Genomic DNA, 19709 nt, shown 5'->3' on the forward strand with positions numbered 1-19709 from the left:
TCTTAGAAAGTCTACTACGGTGACCTCAATGACATGGTCCGAAGTTAAGTTAAAAAATGGGAATGATATATTACAAAATTAAAATGGACTCTTCATGGTCATGCTATCTCTATATTAATACGTGAAGCAAAAACTTTGTATCCCTTTTTACGAAAATTGCGCGGACGGAGGAGTGTGAATTTTTCCACACTTATAGAGAACATAGAGAAGAAGTGCACAATGATAATTTTTTTTTAAATAATGCATAAAAGATACATTAAATCAATAAAGAAAACATTACACACACTACATACCATGTATTTGACGCACACACGCATGCATACTATTTATTGTCAAACTTTTGTTCTTCACGTCTGTTGTCAAATTGAGAATAGATTATATATTGTTTGTCTTTGTTACCTAATATTTTTTATAGTGTAGTCTTGGCAAAATTTGTGATTATAGAAGTATAAAATACAATCATAATAGTGTACAAACTTACAATTCCAATTAATTATAGTCGAATTTCGACTACTGCGGGACCTCTAGTTTTTGAGAAAAGTAGCTTGTACCTAATATTCAAACACTTTGACGATAGAATAAGAGTTTAAATCAACCTACCCATTAAAAAAACGCACGCTCATTTTGATATGTAACAATTTATTTTTAGTACATTGAAACTAAATTTCGTACAATAAAACAATCGTCACAAGATATGTATTTGTTTATTAATATAATTTCAATACCAACAGCAAAGCTGACACAATATGATCTTTGAATTTTACTACAACTAAAAGTACAACAGTCAAGATATTTTTAATGTTTATAGCGTCCATATATTTTTTAACAAATTATAGTCTAATACAGTGATTCTCAACCACTGTGCCGCGGCAATTTTGTGTGCCGCCAAATTTCAAAAGTGTGTTATTATTTGCTTTGCAACGCGGTTTGTCTTAGTGCCAAATTATGATGAAGCGGCGTGCATAGCAATAGGAATATGTCTCAAGTCGGCGCACACTTGCCACTTGTGCGTACAAAACGTGTTGTTTTAGTGATAGTTGGGATTCACAAGGTGTTGCATAGTAGTTACTGCATCTTTTCTTTCGTTAAAATTGGCAAATGTATGTGATTCGGTAGTAAGTAAATAATTTTTATCTTTTTCTTTGTGTGCCGCCAAATTTTGAAATCGTCAAATATGTGCCGCAACAAATAAAAGGTTGAGAATCACTGGTCTAATACTATATAAGACGCTTATAATACCATTATACCGTTATAATATAATACCAATATTAACGTCAATGTCTTTAAAATTAGAATGATCTGAAATTCAAAATATCACAACAAGGTTTAACTATAATAGATATTCTTTTGAATATTCTTTCTTTTCAGGTAAATTACAATAGAGAAGCAATCGGAGTTGTCTTCTATACATCAGGAGAATCATCAGGAGAGCAAAGGAGAAGTGGATCAACAACCAAAAGACCGCGCTGTGTCTTAGTCTTTCTTAAAAAAATATCAATATCCGTTCTGGTCGTGATCAATGCTCACTGTACACAAAAATAATATAAATTTTAATTAGCAGTTCCCTCGCTCAAGTATCCAAAAAGGAAGTAAACTTCAGATATGTGAACAATTACTCCAGAAGCCTTTAGATATGTGGTAATATCGCACAAGTAGATTAATGTTAATGGCCATGTTTCAAAACCAGTTCTTAAAATGGCTTTGCAGAAGAAATCGGATTAGACAGAAGGGCCGCACCAAAAAATTACCCCTCGTAAACGTCCTATTAATCACCAGATATATAAAGAGGTCTTGTTATGATCAAAAATGGCTTTAGCCAATCGTGAAACGGGCTTAGGGTTTATCATAATTTATTCATTAACAGTGATCGTCAGTTGTTTGCTTCTGTTACTCTCAAAGCGGTCCATGGTCTTAATATCCATTATCATGCAAACAGACACCGCCAGCCCTAGCAGCATTATGAATGACACCATTAATCCGGACCTGAAATAAAGGATATGTATTTGTCATTTTATTTTCAAATAAATTATATCGTTTCGGAAGTGCCTGGTCAGGTTACGTAACTACCTAGAGATTGCATAACGGTTTTAATGCTGTTTGATCGAAATCTCAAATTTAACTTGAACACATAATCAATGTGCAGCGGAAATGGACAGGATGCTGGTATCTACACGTGTGGACTTATATTAGACCACCTACTACCAGTATCTGATTAATGTCATACAGGAAACGATATATGTCATTTAGTCATTTTTGGAACACTTTCGCATACTCATAGTGAAGTCAGAACATGAGTTTTTTTTATTTATTGCTTACATGTGTAGACGAGCTCACAGCCCACCGGATGTTAAGTGGCTACTGGAGCCCATAGACATCTACAACGTAAATGCGCCACACACCTTGAGATATAAGTTCTAAGGTCTCAGAGATATATATTCAAATCTTAAGGTCTTCTTAAGATTTGAATCTATATCTCAATTATTTAAACAACGACTAGCCCAAATCTTTTGAAACCAGAATACATTACTGCTCTACTACAGAAATAGACCGGGCGATACCTACCTAAATGAACTCACAAAATGTCACATCATCGGTAATTACGGAACTTATAATTTTAACGGGTTTGATTTTTATTACATGGTTTTAATCCTTCTTTGTGAAAATCGTTAGTAAAATTGAATTTAGTACGTATTTCTTTAGGAAAGTACCTGTCTGCGTGTTTTGAATACTGGCTTGATCTCATCACTTAATTCTAATACACCGGCCAAATTATCTCTTAGACCACGACGACTTCAAGAATTTCTAAGTTTACTTTAAAACGGAAAGAAATTAGCAATATATTTACCAGATCGGCACAGTTGTAAAGCCAATGCAATCAAAAGCATCAGCGAACCTCTCCGTGCTATCCATAAAGATTTGCATCTAAAACAAAAACGGTTCTAATTATAATCGATACGTATATGATTATTTGTCTTGACTGATTTGTCAGCTTAAGACAGCTTAAGAGTTGATGCATTTTATATTGAAGGTATCGACCAAGGAATTAATTTAGAAAAGTTAATCCTTAAGTTGATAAAATCAGTTAACGAACGCTTGCATTGAAGTAATTTTCAAAGCTACAAACACGAAGCTTATCGGGTTAGAAAATGAATAAACTTATGTTTACTGGCATTTTAAATTTTAAATGTAACGTGCGCTGAGAGAAAGTTGCAAGCTTAAAGTTTGGCACTTTGTCACTCATAAGGAAACGTAAAACTCAAGACTAAGTTTCCTATATTAAATTAAGGCAAAAATATTTTGAACAATACATAATAATATTAGATTATTGTACCATAATATCTTTCTATACAATATCAACCCTGATCCATCAGGAAAAAACTAGTAGGAGGCCGTTGCTAGTTAATATGAGCAGATAAAACCTAAATCCCGCCAAATTGTAAGCAATTACCGAACCGACGAGATAGCTTGAGATATAACTTTGAACCAAACAGTATCAACAGTACAGCTCCCTTCAAACCCCTTATGACAAAGTCTTACCTGAACATCGGGAAGTCTTAAAATTGCCTCATCAGACGTATACACAAGAGGCTGAGAACAATGGTAAGAACGACCCAGCACTGCTGAAGGAGCATCAGGTGGGGCTGGTGCCTTCAAATTCAATCCAGATGTTTCGAGGGATCCGAATATGACCTCGACTCCGACGGCCGTCCACCAGCCAGCTGACTGCTTGAAACTGAATTCGAGGGTTATCTGGAAAATGTAGCTGATGAAAACAAGAATTCACTTACACTAACAGCCAACGAGGTGGACCGATGACCTGGTCAAAGTAGTTGGTAGAAACTGGATGAGAAAGGCAAGAGACCGAAGAGAACGGTGTGCATTCGAGGATACCTACACTCAACATTGGGTGGACACGTGTTGAAGAAGAACTATTTAATTGAGAGCCGAATTTGTAATGCCGATAAACGAAAACCGGCCCTCACCCACGAGGTGATATATCGAATCAGATTATTTCCATCATACTAGAAAAAAATCTAAGAAAATGTTACAGATAAACTAAATCTTTATAATAATAAGTCAATTATTATGGTTGAATTTCAATATCTGGGCAAAGACAAGTTATTCTAAGTTACTCAAAGCAACTACCGCATCTAGAGCAGATCCGTTTTAACAAAAAAAGAATATAAAGCTTGAAATCTTTTCACTTAGAAAAAAGTTCTGAGATAACAAAATACACAAAAAATACAGTCTAATCTATAACCTCATACTTTGTTGAAGTCGGTTAAAATCTTCTACGTGGCCAATCACCCTTGATCCTTCTGAATCCGTTGTGGCGTATAAAAATGTTTATGATAATTTTTTACTAAGAACTTTTAACGAAGGAAATAATACAAGGATTTTACGCGTTTATAAACAGATATCTCTTACCTTATCTCTACTGTCTCCATCAGCGAATTTGACAACTAGCATAGTATAAAGCCTTGTCGGTTTCACAGTACATTCGCCAACTTGATTGCTGAGAACCACCCTCTTTCCATTCGCTAAACGTAACTCAGGCCATCCTGATGAGTAGAGAAGTGCACCCTTTCCAGGGGGACCTGTGAAGGAATATTCCTGTAAATTTTATATGACCTGATACTGTATTCGCTCTTTAAATACGCACTAGTTGGTACACAAAAGTAGTGGAGTGGAGACCTCATGCTGGACGTCGTAACGTCGGCAGACGACCAATGAGATGAACCGACGACCTGAGTGCTTAGTGCGAGTTTTTTAACGTTCTCGAGAGCGTAAAAGTTAGCTCATATTTGTATGGAATGGGATCGTTTGCCAACGTTCACCGCTAGAGGCGTTGTTCCAACTGCATACAAAATTAGGTTAACTTTTACGCTATCGAAAACGTTAAAAACTCGCACTAAGCACACTGGTCAAAATAGCTGGTAGCGACTGGACGCGAAAGGCACGAGACAGGAAAGAATGGAGTGCATATGAACAGACCTACACTCAGCATTGGGTGAACACGTGTTGAAAAAGAAGTTTGGTAGACTAGATGCCGAACCTTAAATATATCCTTTATTAGCACCTTCACCGCGAAATCTGTAGTGGGTACGTATAGATATTCGCGTCATGACTGTATCGAAGTTCATGTTAAGAATGACGACCGCATTCACATTGAGGCGTCAATGAAAGCAGGTGACGCCAACATTAGGGGTAAATTAGGTCACCCACTCATGGGTAAAGGGGTTTATAGTTACCGAAAAAGACCGAAAGAGAACAGGGGTGATATTTATTCGATTACCTGTCGCGGCCGGACAATCATGGGTTGCTTATCTCAATTTAAAACAAAACTTCGTCAATTTACCATTTAAATTCTTGGTAATTTAGAGAAAAAAAAACAAATAATCCAAAATCGTCACCAATAGCTCCACAAGGAGTTATAAAGTTTCGGAGCACCTGCATACGAACGGCGCGCTTCACAGAGCCACTGACCGACATAAATGGCTACAGAACAAGCAAGTTATCACTGGTGGTAGGGCCTTTTGTGAGTCCGCGCGCGTGGGTACCACCACCCTGCCTATTTCTGCCGTGAAGCAATAATGCGTTTCGGCTTAAAGGGTGGGAAGCCATTGTAACTAAACTTGAGACCTTAGAACTTATATCTCAAGGTGGGTGGCGTTGTGGATGTCTATGGGCTCCAGTAACCACTTAACACCAGGTGGGCTGTGAGCTCATCCACCCATTTAAGCAATAAAAAAAATATAAATAAAAAGTCGCAGAAAGGCGTAGTTCCACGCTCAACAATGAGCGAACGATTAGAATAGGAGCTACACAAGATCACATTTCTTAATTATTAATACTCAATTGCATACCAGTTGCATTATATAATGCGTATTTAGGGACAGCTTTAGTCATCTTCTCTTCCTCTTGACCGGACGGTGTTGTGGTTTCATTACCAGTCTGCCTCCTCACTCTAGACCATTCACCTTCGGCGTAGTCCGGAGATTGACTTTGTGAAACGGAATTTCCTGCGAATCAATCATTAGGGACTGCATTTGAATTATTACTAAGAGAGCTTAGATATTGGAGATTATTTGAGACGGAGAGAAGACGAGCATACGCCCCACCTAATGGTGAGTGGTTACCGTCGCCCGTGGACTCAAAAATACCAGGGGCAGAGCCAAGCCGCTGCCTACCCTTAAGTACTCTCCTCAAGCCTCGTTTGAAGAAGGACATGTCAAAAAATTTATTTTCGACTATATTGTTTTCGTTTCTCCGTGCTTCCAACACCTACCATCGGTCTTATGAAGTCCTCATCGTCTAAATACGCGCAATGCACCAATCAAGTGATGATAATAAGTCGGTGTTCAAATCCCGCGAACAGGTACCTTTTCTAATTAAATACGCAGTTAATACACCTTCACGACTTACTTCAACGACGAAGGAGTAACATTGTGTAATAGAAATGACATGCGTTTATATTATAATCTACGTAAGGACGTCTTGTAAGACCATACGGGATAGTTTTCTATCCACTCTCTACTGCCCTTGCGAAGCAGTAATACGTTCCGATTTCACAGAAACACAAACACAAATAACCATTACTTGACTTCGACCTCCTCCCCGATGTCTAAAAGTGATGGTACCCCTATTTGGAACCCTGATATTGTTAATGTCCTTAACCTATAATACCACTCGCCGTGAAGTCGCAAAATCTCTTCTAAGGGAGATTTAGAAAAACTCCGTCATTGACTAAACAAACATAAAGCTTACCCAAAATCCCTAAAACCCGCCCAGCTCCATAGATATCTTGGAGCCGAACAAATGTCTCCGTCATCTGTGCGTCTCTTTCTGACCATGGTCCTTGAAGGGTAAGCATCTGAAATAGAAACAATCTGTACTATAATATCGACTTTTCTCTAAAATTAATATACTTTTACTCCTGCATTTTTTTTTTAATTGCCCTTATAGGCAGACGTGGACTTCAGCAATGCCAGGGGCAGACCCAAGCCGCTGTCTACCATTAAGTATTCTCTGTAATTCTCAATTCGTATCTCCTTAATCAAAATTAATATCTCCATAATTATATTATTTTATTATACTCGTTATTTACAAAATCAAATTTCAAATACTAGCATGTACAGCATGTTATTTTATTTATATAGAACAGAAGCAAATCCAAAATATTTATTTAACTAAAACGGTAATGAGTTGATAGGCAATCCGTGTACCGGGTCTATTTAACGATAGGTGATAACTAGAACATATACAAACAGAAATGACAATAGGCAACCGGACAATAAATAGAAAACAATCTAAAAGACCCATAAAAGGTTTTCATTTAATAAAATTATATTTCAGCTACTATTTTTGTATTTTTTGTATACCATGAGTAAAAATACTTAACAGATTCATAATTTAAGTGTCATGCTTCAAAAACCTGGGTTTCATTGCTGATGTAATCCGGGTGAACATCCAAAAAATCCTGCGGCAAAACCAACACAGTCTGACCCTCCAACATCTTCCTTAACCTTGGGAAATATCCACTGGAGAGTGGCACCGAATCCTGGTTATTAAAAACCACTATAGCCGCCTGCTCTCCGTATATTTTCGTCAACTCATCTTGGTCCAAATACTTCAATGCTGGCCTTTTGTACTTTTCTAAGGATTTAGGTCCAAAAAATAAAAACGGCCCCTCTAAATTTCCTTGAACCACAAAAATAAATGTTAAAAACGTTACAATTTGCTGTTTAAGGTGCATTTTAAAGGTTTTGAATGAATTCAAACCCAGAAATGGTTCGGAGAATAGACGCCTATTGATTTTCGTATCACGCACGCTGACATGCGCAGTGTAGCGACTACACTCCATCAGGCGCTTTTGAAATGTGGACTCTATTAAAGTGTATGCTACCCTTCAACTCGACTGTGGCCATAAGACGAATAGATACATACATTGCTTTGACCTCTAATGCTTAGGTCCCATATTTCCGAACGCGTACAAAAAATCCTAGCCTAAAACCTTTATTTTCTATGTATTATGTACATATTTGTACGTCGTTGTAGACACGTCCTTACGGATCCATCAGATCCAATAACCCTTGCATTAAACGCCTTCAACTCTAACGCTACGAGCAGGCCTTCGGACCCCAGTAAATCTACTCGTCGAACTCGGCAGAGTTTGACGTGCAACCTAACCCATGCATCAGTCCGTTGAGTTTCTCGCCGGATCTTTTCAGCGGGTCGCGATTTAAATCTATTCATTGGCGAAGCAGTTGCCCTTGAGTTGTTAGGTCTTCTTTGGAGGCGCTTGGGCAGCTGTTAGCAAATCCCACCCCTCCTGGCTGAGCCTTTGCTCACCCGTCTGACCTGGTGAAACTGGAAAGGCCTCTGGGCAATGGCTTTTACCTATAGATAAATGATGAAACGTATGGAGGGTCTTTACCTCTAGATAAAGAGCACGCCTTGTATGAAAAGATTATCGTCGAAAAGCGACCAATTAGTGTGGCGTCATCGTACCAAGTGGTGTACTTTCAAGAATAACGCTAAAAACTGACATGCACTTATCATTCTCAACTTTGTTCAACTGCATATCGAAGCATGAAGCCGTTAAGAGCGTGAAAACCCTAAGTGGATAGGAATACAAACAAAAATGAGCTCACGACCCATTTGTTTTTAAGATTGATTTCTGGAGCCCGTGAATACGGTGTATGCCACACAACTTGAAGCGAGTTAGAAGTCTCAGTTGTGTTGTTCAAAGACTGTCTCAAGCACGAATTCCGAACCTTTAAGCTTATTACAAAAATCGACATCATACTTACGCACTATTACATATATCTAATAGTTTTTTTTTTTTTTTATTGCCCTTGTAGACAGACGAGCATACGGCCCACCTGATGGTGAGTGTTTACCGTCGCCCATGGACTTCAGCAATGCCAGGGGCAGAGCCAAGCCGCTGCCTACCGTAATTGTGAAACTCTATCACTTAATGAAGCTAACCTTGATGAACTTAACCTACAGTTTGCTTTGTATCAGTGTGCTTAGTGCGAGTTTTTTAAGGTTCTCGATAACGTAAAAGTTAGCTCATATTTGTATGGAATGTGATCATTTGCACACGTTTGCCGCTAGGGGCGCTGTTCCCACTTCATACAAAATTGGGTTAGCTTTTATGCTAAAGAGAACGTTAAGAAACTCGCACTAAGCACACTGATCGCTATATTTTTAATATTATTATGATATTATGTCTTTTGTTAAAAATAGCAGCGTGCTGGCAGACAATCTATCGATTTAAGCATGACTAGGTGATAGTGATAATTAAATCACAATATCATTGTCAATACATAGCTGGTAGGTTGCCAATTATGAGACATCTTGGGCGCGTTTCACGCTACCCACAAATTATCATTTGAAAAATTTTAAACATTGTGTTACGTGCCAAGTTCTTTAAAATAAAATAAGTATGTCTGACCTTCTTTTTATTATTGCTTAAATCGGTGGACAAGCTCACGGGTCAGGTCACCGGAGCCCATAGACATCTACAATGTAAATGCCGCCACCTACCTTATGATATGATTATTATCCGGTTATATTTTTTCCGGTAGGCAGCGGTTTGGCTCTGCCCCTGGCATTGCTGAAGTCCATGGGCGACGGTAACCACTCACCATCAGGTGGGCCGTATGCTCGTCTGCCTACAAGGGCAATAAAATAAAATAAAAAAATAATTCTGGTATACTTTAAGAAATCTTAATGAATGTAATATGGATGCAAAATCGATAAACGAAATAAATAAATAAAATAAATGAATAAGGTCTCCGTTTTTACAGTACAACGGCTGTCATACTCTTCAAACCTAAACGCATTACTGCTTCACAGCAGAAATGGGCAGGGAATAAGAGGTACGCGCTACTTCTGCCGCTTGAATACAAACACGACATTGTGTAGTTTAGTTTGTTAGACTAATATGAGAAGTTTTTGCCAATTCGACAGTTGTTTCGACAGATCAGACAACCACAGTTTATAGACACGCCGTTACGATAAATGAGGTATAAATTTGAATTAAAAATTGTTGTATGCAAAAACGATTACCCACAATTGTTCGTTTTCTGCCCAGTTAACCCTTTTGGTAAATTAGGAGTTGTTGACTATGCTGTAGGGTTTAAAATCCTCTATCCTGTTTGCACAGGAGCATTACCCGCGGTTGCGTCACTTTATATCCCCTTTTTCCCCACCTATTCGCTTAGAGGCCATTCCATCTACGCTTGGACGGGTAGGTGAGCTCACGGGCGCAGCCTGAGAGAATTTACTAACACTAGCCCTAGAAAGAGTCTACCACCGCAGTCGCAGAATCTACCACCGAATCGCGATCGCGACCCACTGAGAAGATCCGGTGAGAAACTCATTGGGATGTGTCTATGGGTTATATCGCATGGGCCGAGACCCGTACTCAACTGTGGTAAGAAACGCATATTCCTTTCCGGAGCTCAAACTATTTTCTAACTAAATTACGCTAAGACCAGTTCAATGGATTGGTCGTGAAAGCGTAACAAACAGACAGAGTTACTTATGTTTTTTTTTGTATTCACCGGTGGGAGTACGTTTCACCGCCAGCCTGGTACAAAGTTGTTACTGGAGTTCATAGACAGCCAGCCCATTATTATTTTATTTTTTTCGAACCGGTGGCCGCACCTCCTACGAGGTCCCCGCGCCTAGGCGGCGCGCGGGGTATGTGGCACTCAACGATTTGCAGGTGTTGAGAGCAGACCGCGGGCCCAAGGAATTTTAGTGCCCACCCACTAAGCGACTCCCCTGCACTCTTACACTCGACGTCCGATCTCCGTCCGGGGTCAGAACCCGGTCAGAGTAGGGGGGTTCCCGCGGCCAACACTACAACCAGACACACGGCGCCACTCTTAGGACGCCCGACCGACGGGTCGTCGAGGCGATAGTCGACGACCAACGAAGTCGGTTTCCGCGATACCACGGCCCTACCAGGCCGCCTGGGCGATGCCGCTGGTGTTCCGGGATACCCTGCTGGGCCAGAACCAGCCTGCCGGGTCGGAACGCAATACACCGCCGACCGGGCTGCTCTTCCACAGTATGTTCGGCAACGACAGCGACGACGAAAATGCGGACCGCATCGCAGTCCGCAGCCGCCGACGCGTCGTCCCGTCCTCCTGGTGCCAGCGAGCTAGTGACGATAGCGTGCGACGCAGCCTCAACCCCCTTAGGTCGCCCCGTGACCATCACGGGGAGGAGACTGCCTCCTCATAGGGGATAGACAGCCAGCCCAACGTGAACCCTGGGATATGAGGTTGAAGCTTCAATTATATTGGGTAACGGCTTTCCGATCTAAATTATAAACTAACATTAGAACAAACATGCATCAACTAACCGCATATCATAGATAATACACCTAATTTTGGCCGCATATGAAAACATGCCATGTGGTTGGTTTGGTAATAAGAATCAGAAATCTCAACCCAAGTTAAATATATTATAAGTTAGTAAATAAAACAACAAAAAAATACACAACAATTGGTTTTAAATTTAGTTAAAATCCAATAATTAAAACATGACTTATAAATAATTTTATTACATAAACACATCTAAATAAATAAGTTGAGGACAATTTTTTTTTCTCTGTTTGTAAATCGATTTTCTTTTTTATCTGCTTATCTAGCAACCGGCAACCCTCCTTGGCTTAAACCTCCAGTAGCACCCATTGCAAAGTGCCTTAGGTCGGGACATATTTGCTTCTTATTTCGGTGTTTCTTTTACTCCATCCGTTTTTTGTTTCGTTGTTCATTTGCATATAATTTTTATAAAAATAATAATAATTTTACTTTAATAATAGTTTTATTAATTTTTTATTTATTTATTCAGCATTCATTTATGCACAAAAGTACAGTGACGGACTTAATGCGTAAGGCAAGGTTTCGATTTTGAAACTTCAAAAAGATAAAACTATCGCATTTTATTCGTCATGTATTTTCATAATAATGTGAAAACGATATAGTATACATAGATTTTATTTAAAAACTAAAATTAAATTTTATTATGACGATGACTGCGCGGATGTATCACACACTGAATATAAGACATTGAGTTCGATAACCAAATGGGAACTCAGACTACACGATATCACAAGTATCTTCTTATTAATATAAGGAAGATCGGAGACAACATAAAGGTGACGCTAGCTGTTGCCATCGAAGACTTACTGCTCGAGAAGAAGAATGAACTCTCTAGAAACAAATAAAACAGTTTCAGAACGATTTGTTTCTGTTTGTGGCTTAAATGGGTGAATGAGCTCACGGCTCACCTAGTTTTAAGTTGATAGGCTATAGATATCTACATACTCCTACAACACCTCTCCTCAATATCGATATCGATATCCTCGAACCATGCTGGTTCTGACACAGTGAGGTATTCCGTATAAACCACTGTAACCGGCGCCATCTAGGCGGGCTTCGGATAGCCTGCCAACCGCGAGGACTGGCAGTCGTGGTGCCGACGACTGCCAGTCCAGCGTCCCGAGGGAGAGGGTGATGGGAGAGATGTGCTCCGCACTACACGCTTCACTTTCCCCCCTTTGCCTTGTCATGAGTTCTGTCTCATGCGAGGATTGGACGTTGGTTGTTGAGCGACAGGAGGTTTTAGTCAGTTCGACACCGACATGCCCCGCCCTCTATCTCCCTAGTGGAGGGCGGAAGTCCGGCGATTTCCTCTTGACCAAAAAAAAATTCCTACAACACGGTAGATACGTCCTACAAAGTTCCTTGTTGTGTGACACAGTGTAGTAGGATACTAGAAGCCAGTACAAAAAGAAGAGTAGTTTTTCTGAATTAAACATCTCATCACAAGCATACGGCCCTTTGAGGGTGAGTGGTTACCGTCGCCCATGGACTTCAGCACTGCCAGCGGCAAAGCCAAGCTGCTACCTACCGTGATATCTATACTAATATAAAAATCTACAGTGGTTTTTACGGATGTTCCGTTATAACTACTGAGCCATGCATCCGATTGACTTGAAACTTGGTATCCATCTAGAAAATACATGTACTTAATGGATAGGCTAATATTTACAGTCGTGGTCAACTAATTAGGGACAATCTCTAGTTAAGCCAAATTGTGAATATTTTTTTTATTTTCCAACGAGTCTTAGCAATATTCCATATCTTTTACATGTAAGTGTAATTAGTCATTTATGTGCACGATTATACAAACAATAACAACTTCTTAAACATTAAACCTCTTCACAGTATAGCTGATACAATATCATAATGCTATTGGTTCAAAGAATGCTGGCTGGCCATTTAATTAGGGACACTGAGGTATTGCGTTCTAATTTCAAAATTGGAATTTTAATACTTTTTTGTTTCTTTTCTTACTGTTTAGTGGTCGTTTTGGCGGCAATCCAGATTTTTTATTTTAAGTTTTGTGAATTATTTTGAAGAAAAATGGGCAAAAATAAAAGTTGCGATCCAACACTACGAAAAATTATCATGAAGTTTGTCGAGCGTGGTTGGTGGATAGCACAACATTTAAATTGTTCAAAAACTATGGTATGCAATGCAGTGCAACATTTCAAGCGCTATAACACAGCTTTAAATGTGTCCAGAACAAAAATATCGAGAAAAACGACTCCGCAAGAAGATAGAATGATAACCAGGTTAGCTAAGAAAGATCCGTTTCTAGGCTCTATTTTAATTAAACACGAAGTGTTTGGGGCAAACGAAAGAGCCGGTGTATCTGCGAGGACCGTTCGACGACGTTTGGTAGAAGCAGGGTTGTTCGGAAGAGTGGCTCGCAAAGTACCGTTGTTGAAGAAAGAACATAGAAATGCTCGTTTGGCATTTGCACGTAAATATGGACATTGGACCTACGCCCAATGGCAACATGTACTTTTCTCTGACGAGACCAAGGTTAGTTTGATTTCTTCAGATGGAAGGCAATATGTACGGTGTCCTGTAAAAGCGGAAATGAATCAAAGATTCACAAAAAAACAGGTGAAACATGGCGGTGGAAACATTAAAATATGGGGTTCATTTTCTGGACGTGGAGTGGGACCTGTGAGGAAAGTTCAGGGTAACTTAGACCAACATCAATACAAGGCAATATTGGAAGAAACTATGCTTCCCTATGCTGAGGAGCATCTCCCTATTTTATGGACGTTTCAGCAGGATAACGACCCGAAACATACCGCCCATTCAGTCAAGTCGTTTCTTACCAGTCAGTTTGTATCGGTGCTAGATTGGCCAGCAAATAGCCCGGACCTCAACCCAATTGAGCATCTTTGGCACGAAATCAAGAAAAAAGTTGCCACTTATCGTAATACAAATTTGGATGAACTTCATGAAGCTTTTTGTGAGGCATGGGCAAACATTCCTGTCGAAACATGTCAGAAACTGATTATGTCTATGCCACATCGGTGTCAAGCGGTAATTACTAACAAAGGTTTTGCTACTGAGTCTGATTTTACACGTAATAAAATGGAGCTGTTAAAGATATTATAACACTGAAGATTATAAGTTTTGTGTAACTGTATTTTTCATTATACTTTACTGTCCTTAATTAAATGTCCACTATAGAATTGTACTTTAATATTTAATACATGTTTAATCTTTGATATTAAATACTTTTTCTATTTATTAAATCTTTTATTTACAGCCATTTATAGCATAATAATCGGACCACATTATGCAAATAATAGGTGCTGAGAAATCAATAGGGTTTTATATTTAAATGTACATAACCGGTTATAGCCCTTCACTATCTTGAATGTCCCTAATTAGTTGACCACGACTGTATATGAGTTTTGGATTCCCTACACCAGTTGCGGGGGCCTTAATGATGAGAATCTTTGTGGGGGTGAGAAATAATAATGTTAATTTTAAATGCCCAGCGAAGCGGACGGGTACAGCTAGTCTGCTAATAAATCTCTGTAATACATTTGATATTCGTGCGTTGTAGATATAACAAGAACTACGCTATTACTGTTACTGTTTGATTTCGTGATTGGCATTTATTTCCTCGGTGGCCACGGACGGCTGACAATTAGTGACGGTATCTATTACTCGTATAAAATTAATTGAAGTTATCGAAGTTTTCGTGTTAAATATTATACAATACAATTCAGATTACGACCTCATTTCAAATTTTGGGTGACGTAATTGATTCTACTATTTCACATATTGTTTATCGAACGAATAACCTACGGACAAAAAGCACGCTTGAACTAAAACTTACTTTTCTTCTCATTGGGATCTGTGACTCCGCAATGTCTGTATTGAGTACCTCTCTTCCTCTTTGTATCCACATAGCCGGGTATGAATATACTCGGCGAATCCAATCTTCCGGACGCTAGTAATCTAACAATTAAACGCAATTGAATATATGGTTGACGATAATAAAATTTTTAAATCGGTATATTTATTTCTCAGATTGATATATCGTCGCTGTCAAACCAAAATCTGCTATGTGCAAAAACTCTATTTTGAATTAACGAGTAAAAACATTTTCGTATAAAATTTTATATGAAGGTGAATTTTGAAGAACTATATCAAATGAAAGCTATAGATAAATATTAAAGTTATAGACACATAACAGTTTTTTTATACGGTAGATAGGGCTGTGAACTATACGAAAAGGTAAAAAAATAAAAAAGTGCACATAGCAGATTTTGGTTTGACAACGAGGATATTCGGTATTATGGCTCAGCGTAGCTCACAGGAAACATGAGGCGAAAAGCTCGATTGTGTTCCATGGTGGAACTCTACCCATCGAACCGAAACGCATGATTGCTGCGAGGAATTTTAAGGTGTATTTCTTAGTCGCCTTTCATACAACTACGGAAGACGGGGTGTCGAAGGTCGATATAGTTGATGATACGGATATACCGTGTTCCGGACTCACGCGTAGCTGCTTCTACTTCCAGCTCAACAGTAATTGTGACGGTAGCCATCGTACAACACAAGATATTTGACAAATGCCTGAATCTCGCTTACGCCATTTTCAAGATATGCTTGCATATATACAAGTTCCGAACAACAACATTCGGATCGTCGGTCTACCGAGCAATAACACCCGCTCGGTGGAAGATCTTCCCTTTGTCGTATACTTACACAACGGTGGCCTGCGACGGAACAATTGCAGCTTTCACACTTCATCATCAGCGTGTCAAGAACTTCGATTACCACAGTTCGGACCGTCGGTCTACTGAGCAATATCACCCGCTCGGTTTAAGATCTTCCCTTCATTGTTAAGCATTTCCACAATAATTAGTAATACTATTTTTTCTATCCTGTGTGCTTCTTTCTTTGTTACCTGTAGCAATGGCTTTGGGAAACCCTCCCCTGCGACTCTATTACAAGTCTTGTGGTAGAAAACGGTTCAGCTATGCCTCTAGCATTGCTAGCTTTCATGCGTGACGATAACCACTCACCATCAGAGATTTGGATCTATATGGTCTGTCTCCGAAGGCCATAAAAAAACCCAGCTCTGCTCAACTCAATTTGTATCTAAAATATTGATGGTGGGCAATTTTAAATAGCCTTCCTGCATATTACTACTACACAGACGTAATTAGGCATTATATCTGGTAAGAAAGGCTGAGAAAAATAACAACAAATTTACCTAGTAAAATCAAGTTCGAGTCTGTTGGCGTGAGGTCCAGTGAAGTGCAGTAGGATCTGAATGCAGGTAGAGTGGTGCAGGTCGCGAGTACGACGCGAGTCCACGCTGACCATCCATTCGGGAACACCCATTACTTTCCGAATGTCTTCTAAGAATTGACCACTGAAATATTTTATTTTTATTTTTTATTCCTTAGATGGTTGGACGAGCTCACAGCCCACCTGGTGTTAAGTGGTTACTGGTGCCCATAGACATCTACGACGTAAATGCGCCACTCAACTTGAGATATAAGTTCTAAGGTCTCAAGTATAGTTACAACGGCTGCCCCACCCTTCAAACCGAAACGCGTTACTGCTTCACGGCAGAAATAGGCAGGGCGGTGGTACCTACCCGCGCGGACTCACAAGAGATCCTACCACTAGTAGAAATATGCAGTGATTTGGGAATTTTTGTATCACAGTTAACGATAATTTATTGAAAGATGCTGCTATCTATCTATTTTGGTATGCTTCTCAGGGAGCGCATAAGGGATCTATTAATATCACTTATAGATAGTGCAATAGACGCATTTATCAGATGGGTCATAAGCTCGTTTGCGAAAAGGGCAATTAAAAAAAAGATTAATTTATGATTATCCGTTCTTTAAAAAAATTAAGATTATTAAAATCAGATTAATAGAAGATCTTCGGAAGGAATCTGGAATCGGCAAGTGACTGTCTTGTTCCTTTTTTCTTTTTTTATTGCTTTTAAAAGCATTAAAATTCTTAACAAAAAAAACCAGTCCAACCACAATAACAAGTTAAAATAAATAATAGTTTAAAAAACTAACAAATGCGCTTTTGTAGAAAATCCAACTAAAAAATAGGAAATAAATTTTAATGAATTTGAATTAAAAATAGTGTAAGAAAAATTTATTTTATTATAAAAAAGCGTAGGATGCTTTTCAGGATATTATTAAAATAACCCTACTGCTCATATCTGTTCATAAAATATTTATAACTGCTGATACCGTGCACCCCACGCTTTTTTTACAATAAAATCATTTTTCCTTACACTATTTTTAATTCAAATTCATTAAAATTTATTTTCAATTTTTTTGTTGGATTTTCTATAAAAGCGTATTTTGTTAGTTTTTTTAAACTATTATTTATTTTTCATTTTTTAGTTGAATTTCAATTTTTTTAGTTTTTAACATTGAATTGTCATCGGTCCTTAATAAGTATACCAAATTTCGAGTTAATCCGACGTTTTGAAGGGGGTCAGAATCATGTTCAAAGATTCCATTACATACATACGTCTTAAGCTAATAAAAGCGTATTAAGAAGAGCTTATAGGTATTTAAAAAATACTTACAGTACAAATTTCGGCGTTCTAACCAGATTGACATATTTGATGATGTCATTATCGGGTTCGATGTTGGCGCAAGCAAATCGTTCGCTAGTTCTTTCCGGACCGAAGATCACGATTGAACGTCCCATTGCAGACACTTTACCTTCCAATGGAAAATTTGTATCCATGAGCATTTGACGCTCACCACCGATGTCTGAAAAGGCATTTAAATTAGAATAGTCACGTGCAAGTTCCCAATAGACTTCCTATTCCATATCTTATAATACAAGCGTGGGAATATTTTACACACTTTCACTGAGGCATGTTGTAGCTATTTTCTTTAGTTTTCACGAGACTTACACACACTAACTATACTTGAGACCTTAGAATTTGTATCTCAAGGTGGGTGGCGCATTTACGTTGTGGATGTCTATGGGCTCCAGTAACCACTTAACACCAGGTGGGCTGTGAGCTCGTCCACACATCGAAGCAATAAAAAAAATTAAAAAAAATAAAACTGTGTAGTTTCTTTCAAAACTGTGAAGAATTCGAACGTCAAAAAAGTCCACAAAAGGACATTTAAACCTTATTTACGGAATTACTGTTCGTAGGTGCTAGCATTCGCATTGTATCTACGGTATTAAAAAATATCGATACTCCAATAGACTGGATTTTTTTTTCTCTACGATTAGCATTCTGTCCCTTATATCACTACTGTTTCTAACAACAAGGATCAGATTAGAAATGTTTTAAGTAACCGATTATATTCGTAATAGCTTAATTTAGTATCTCGTTCAGAAATACTAAATTAAGTACTAAAAACTTAAACATCATGAAGACGACAAAAAAAAAGAAAAGGGTTTCACAGGCGGTCCCCCATTCCACATTTAATGTGGATTTCAGCAATGTCAGGGGCCTACATAGCAACCTTGACGCCGTACACCACCACCTTGAGACGGCGCAGCCTGCCCTGCTTTTTTTAACGGAGACGCAGATATCTGCTCCGGATGATACCTTGAATACCCCGGCTACGTATTGGAGCACAACTTCCTGCGTAAAGCCGGGGTGTGCGTATTCGTCCGGGCTGATGTCTGTTGTCGCCGTCTTCGGGGCCTCGAACAACGGGACCTGTCCCTCTTGTGGCTGCGCGTAGATCACGGGGGCCGTAGCCGAATCTACGCGTGCCTGTACAGGTCCCACAGCAGTGATGCAGGTTCAGCTCTGTTTGAGCATGTGCAAGAGGGGACTAACCGCGTGCTTGAGCAGTACCCATCTGCGGAGGTGGTGGTTCTTGGAGACTTTAACGCTCACCACGAAGAGTGGTTGGGATCCAGAACCACTGACCTCCCGGGTCGGACTGCCTACGATTTCGCCTTGGCCTACGGCTTCTCCCAGCTGGTGACACAGCCCACCCGTGTCCCAGATATCGAGGGGCACGAGCCTTCTTTGTTGGACCTTCTGCTGACCACAGATCCGGCCGGATACAGTGTGGTGGTCGACGCTCCGCTTGGATCGTCTGATCACTGCCTTATTCGTGCTGCCGTACCACTCTCTCGTCCTGATCGTCGAACGACGACCGGGTATCGAAGAGTTTGGCGGTATATGTCAGCAGACTGGGATGGATTGCGTGAATTTTACGCATCCTACCCATGGGGGCGGTTCTGCTTTTCCTCTGCTGATCCTGACGTCTGTGCGGACCGTCTTAAAGACGTGGTGCTCCAGGGGATGGAATTGTTTATTCCCTCCTCTGAAGT

General features: G+C 39.4%; 1 protein-coding gene across 2 annotated transcripts in view; it reads right to left on the reverse strand.

The window, feature by feature from the left end:
- Positions 1–689: 689 nt before the first annotated feature.
- LOC114248235 (uncharacterized) overlaps positions 690–19709 on the reverse strand; it is a 32087-nt gene continuing 13067 nt past the window's right edge. The window contains exons 14-23 of one of the 2 annotated variants that reach the window (XM_028181423.2): positions 17980–18169; positions 16627–16788; positions 15241–15362; positions 7436–7701; positions 6769–6874; positions 5868–6023; positions 4429–4598; positions 3538–3750; positions 2846–2922; positions 690–1983 (exon numbers count right to left, since the gene is read on the reverse strand). In XM_028181423.2, the coding sequence (XP_028037224.2) occupies positions 1851–1983; positions 2846–2922; positions 3538–3750; positions 4429–4598; positions 5868–6023; positions 6769–6874; positions 7436–7701; positions 15241–15362; positions 16627–16788; positions 17980–18169 (1595 nt within the window). In that variant the 3' untranslated portion in view covers positions 690–1850. Of the gene's footprint in view, positions 1984–2845; positions 2923–3537; positions 3751–4428; positions 4599–5867; positions 6024–6768; positions 6875–7435; positions 7702–11516; positions 12237–15240; positions 15363–16626; positions 16789–17979; positions 18170–19709 lie in introns of those variants that run through there. The other variant, XM_028181422.2, reaches the window with a different exon arrangement.

Source organism: Bombyx mandarina, chromosome 26, assembly GCF_030267445.1.
Source record: "Bombyx mandarina strain Sakado chromosome 26, ASM3026744v2".
Lineage (NCBI taxonomy): Eukaryota > Metazoa > Arthropoda > Insecta > Lepidoptera > Bombycidae > Bombyx > Bombyx mandarina.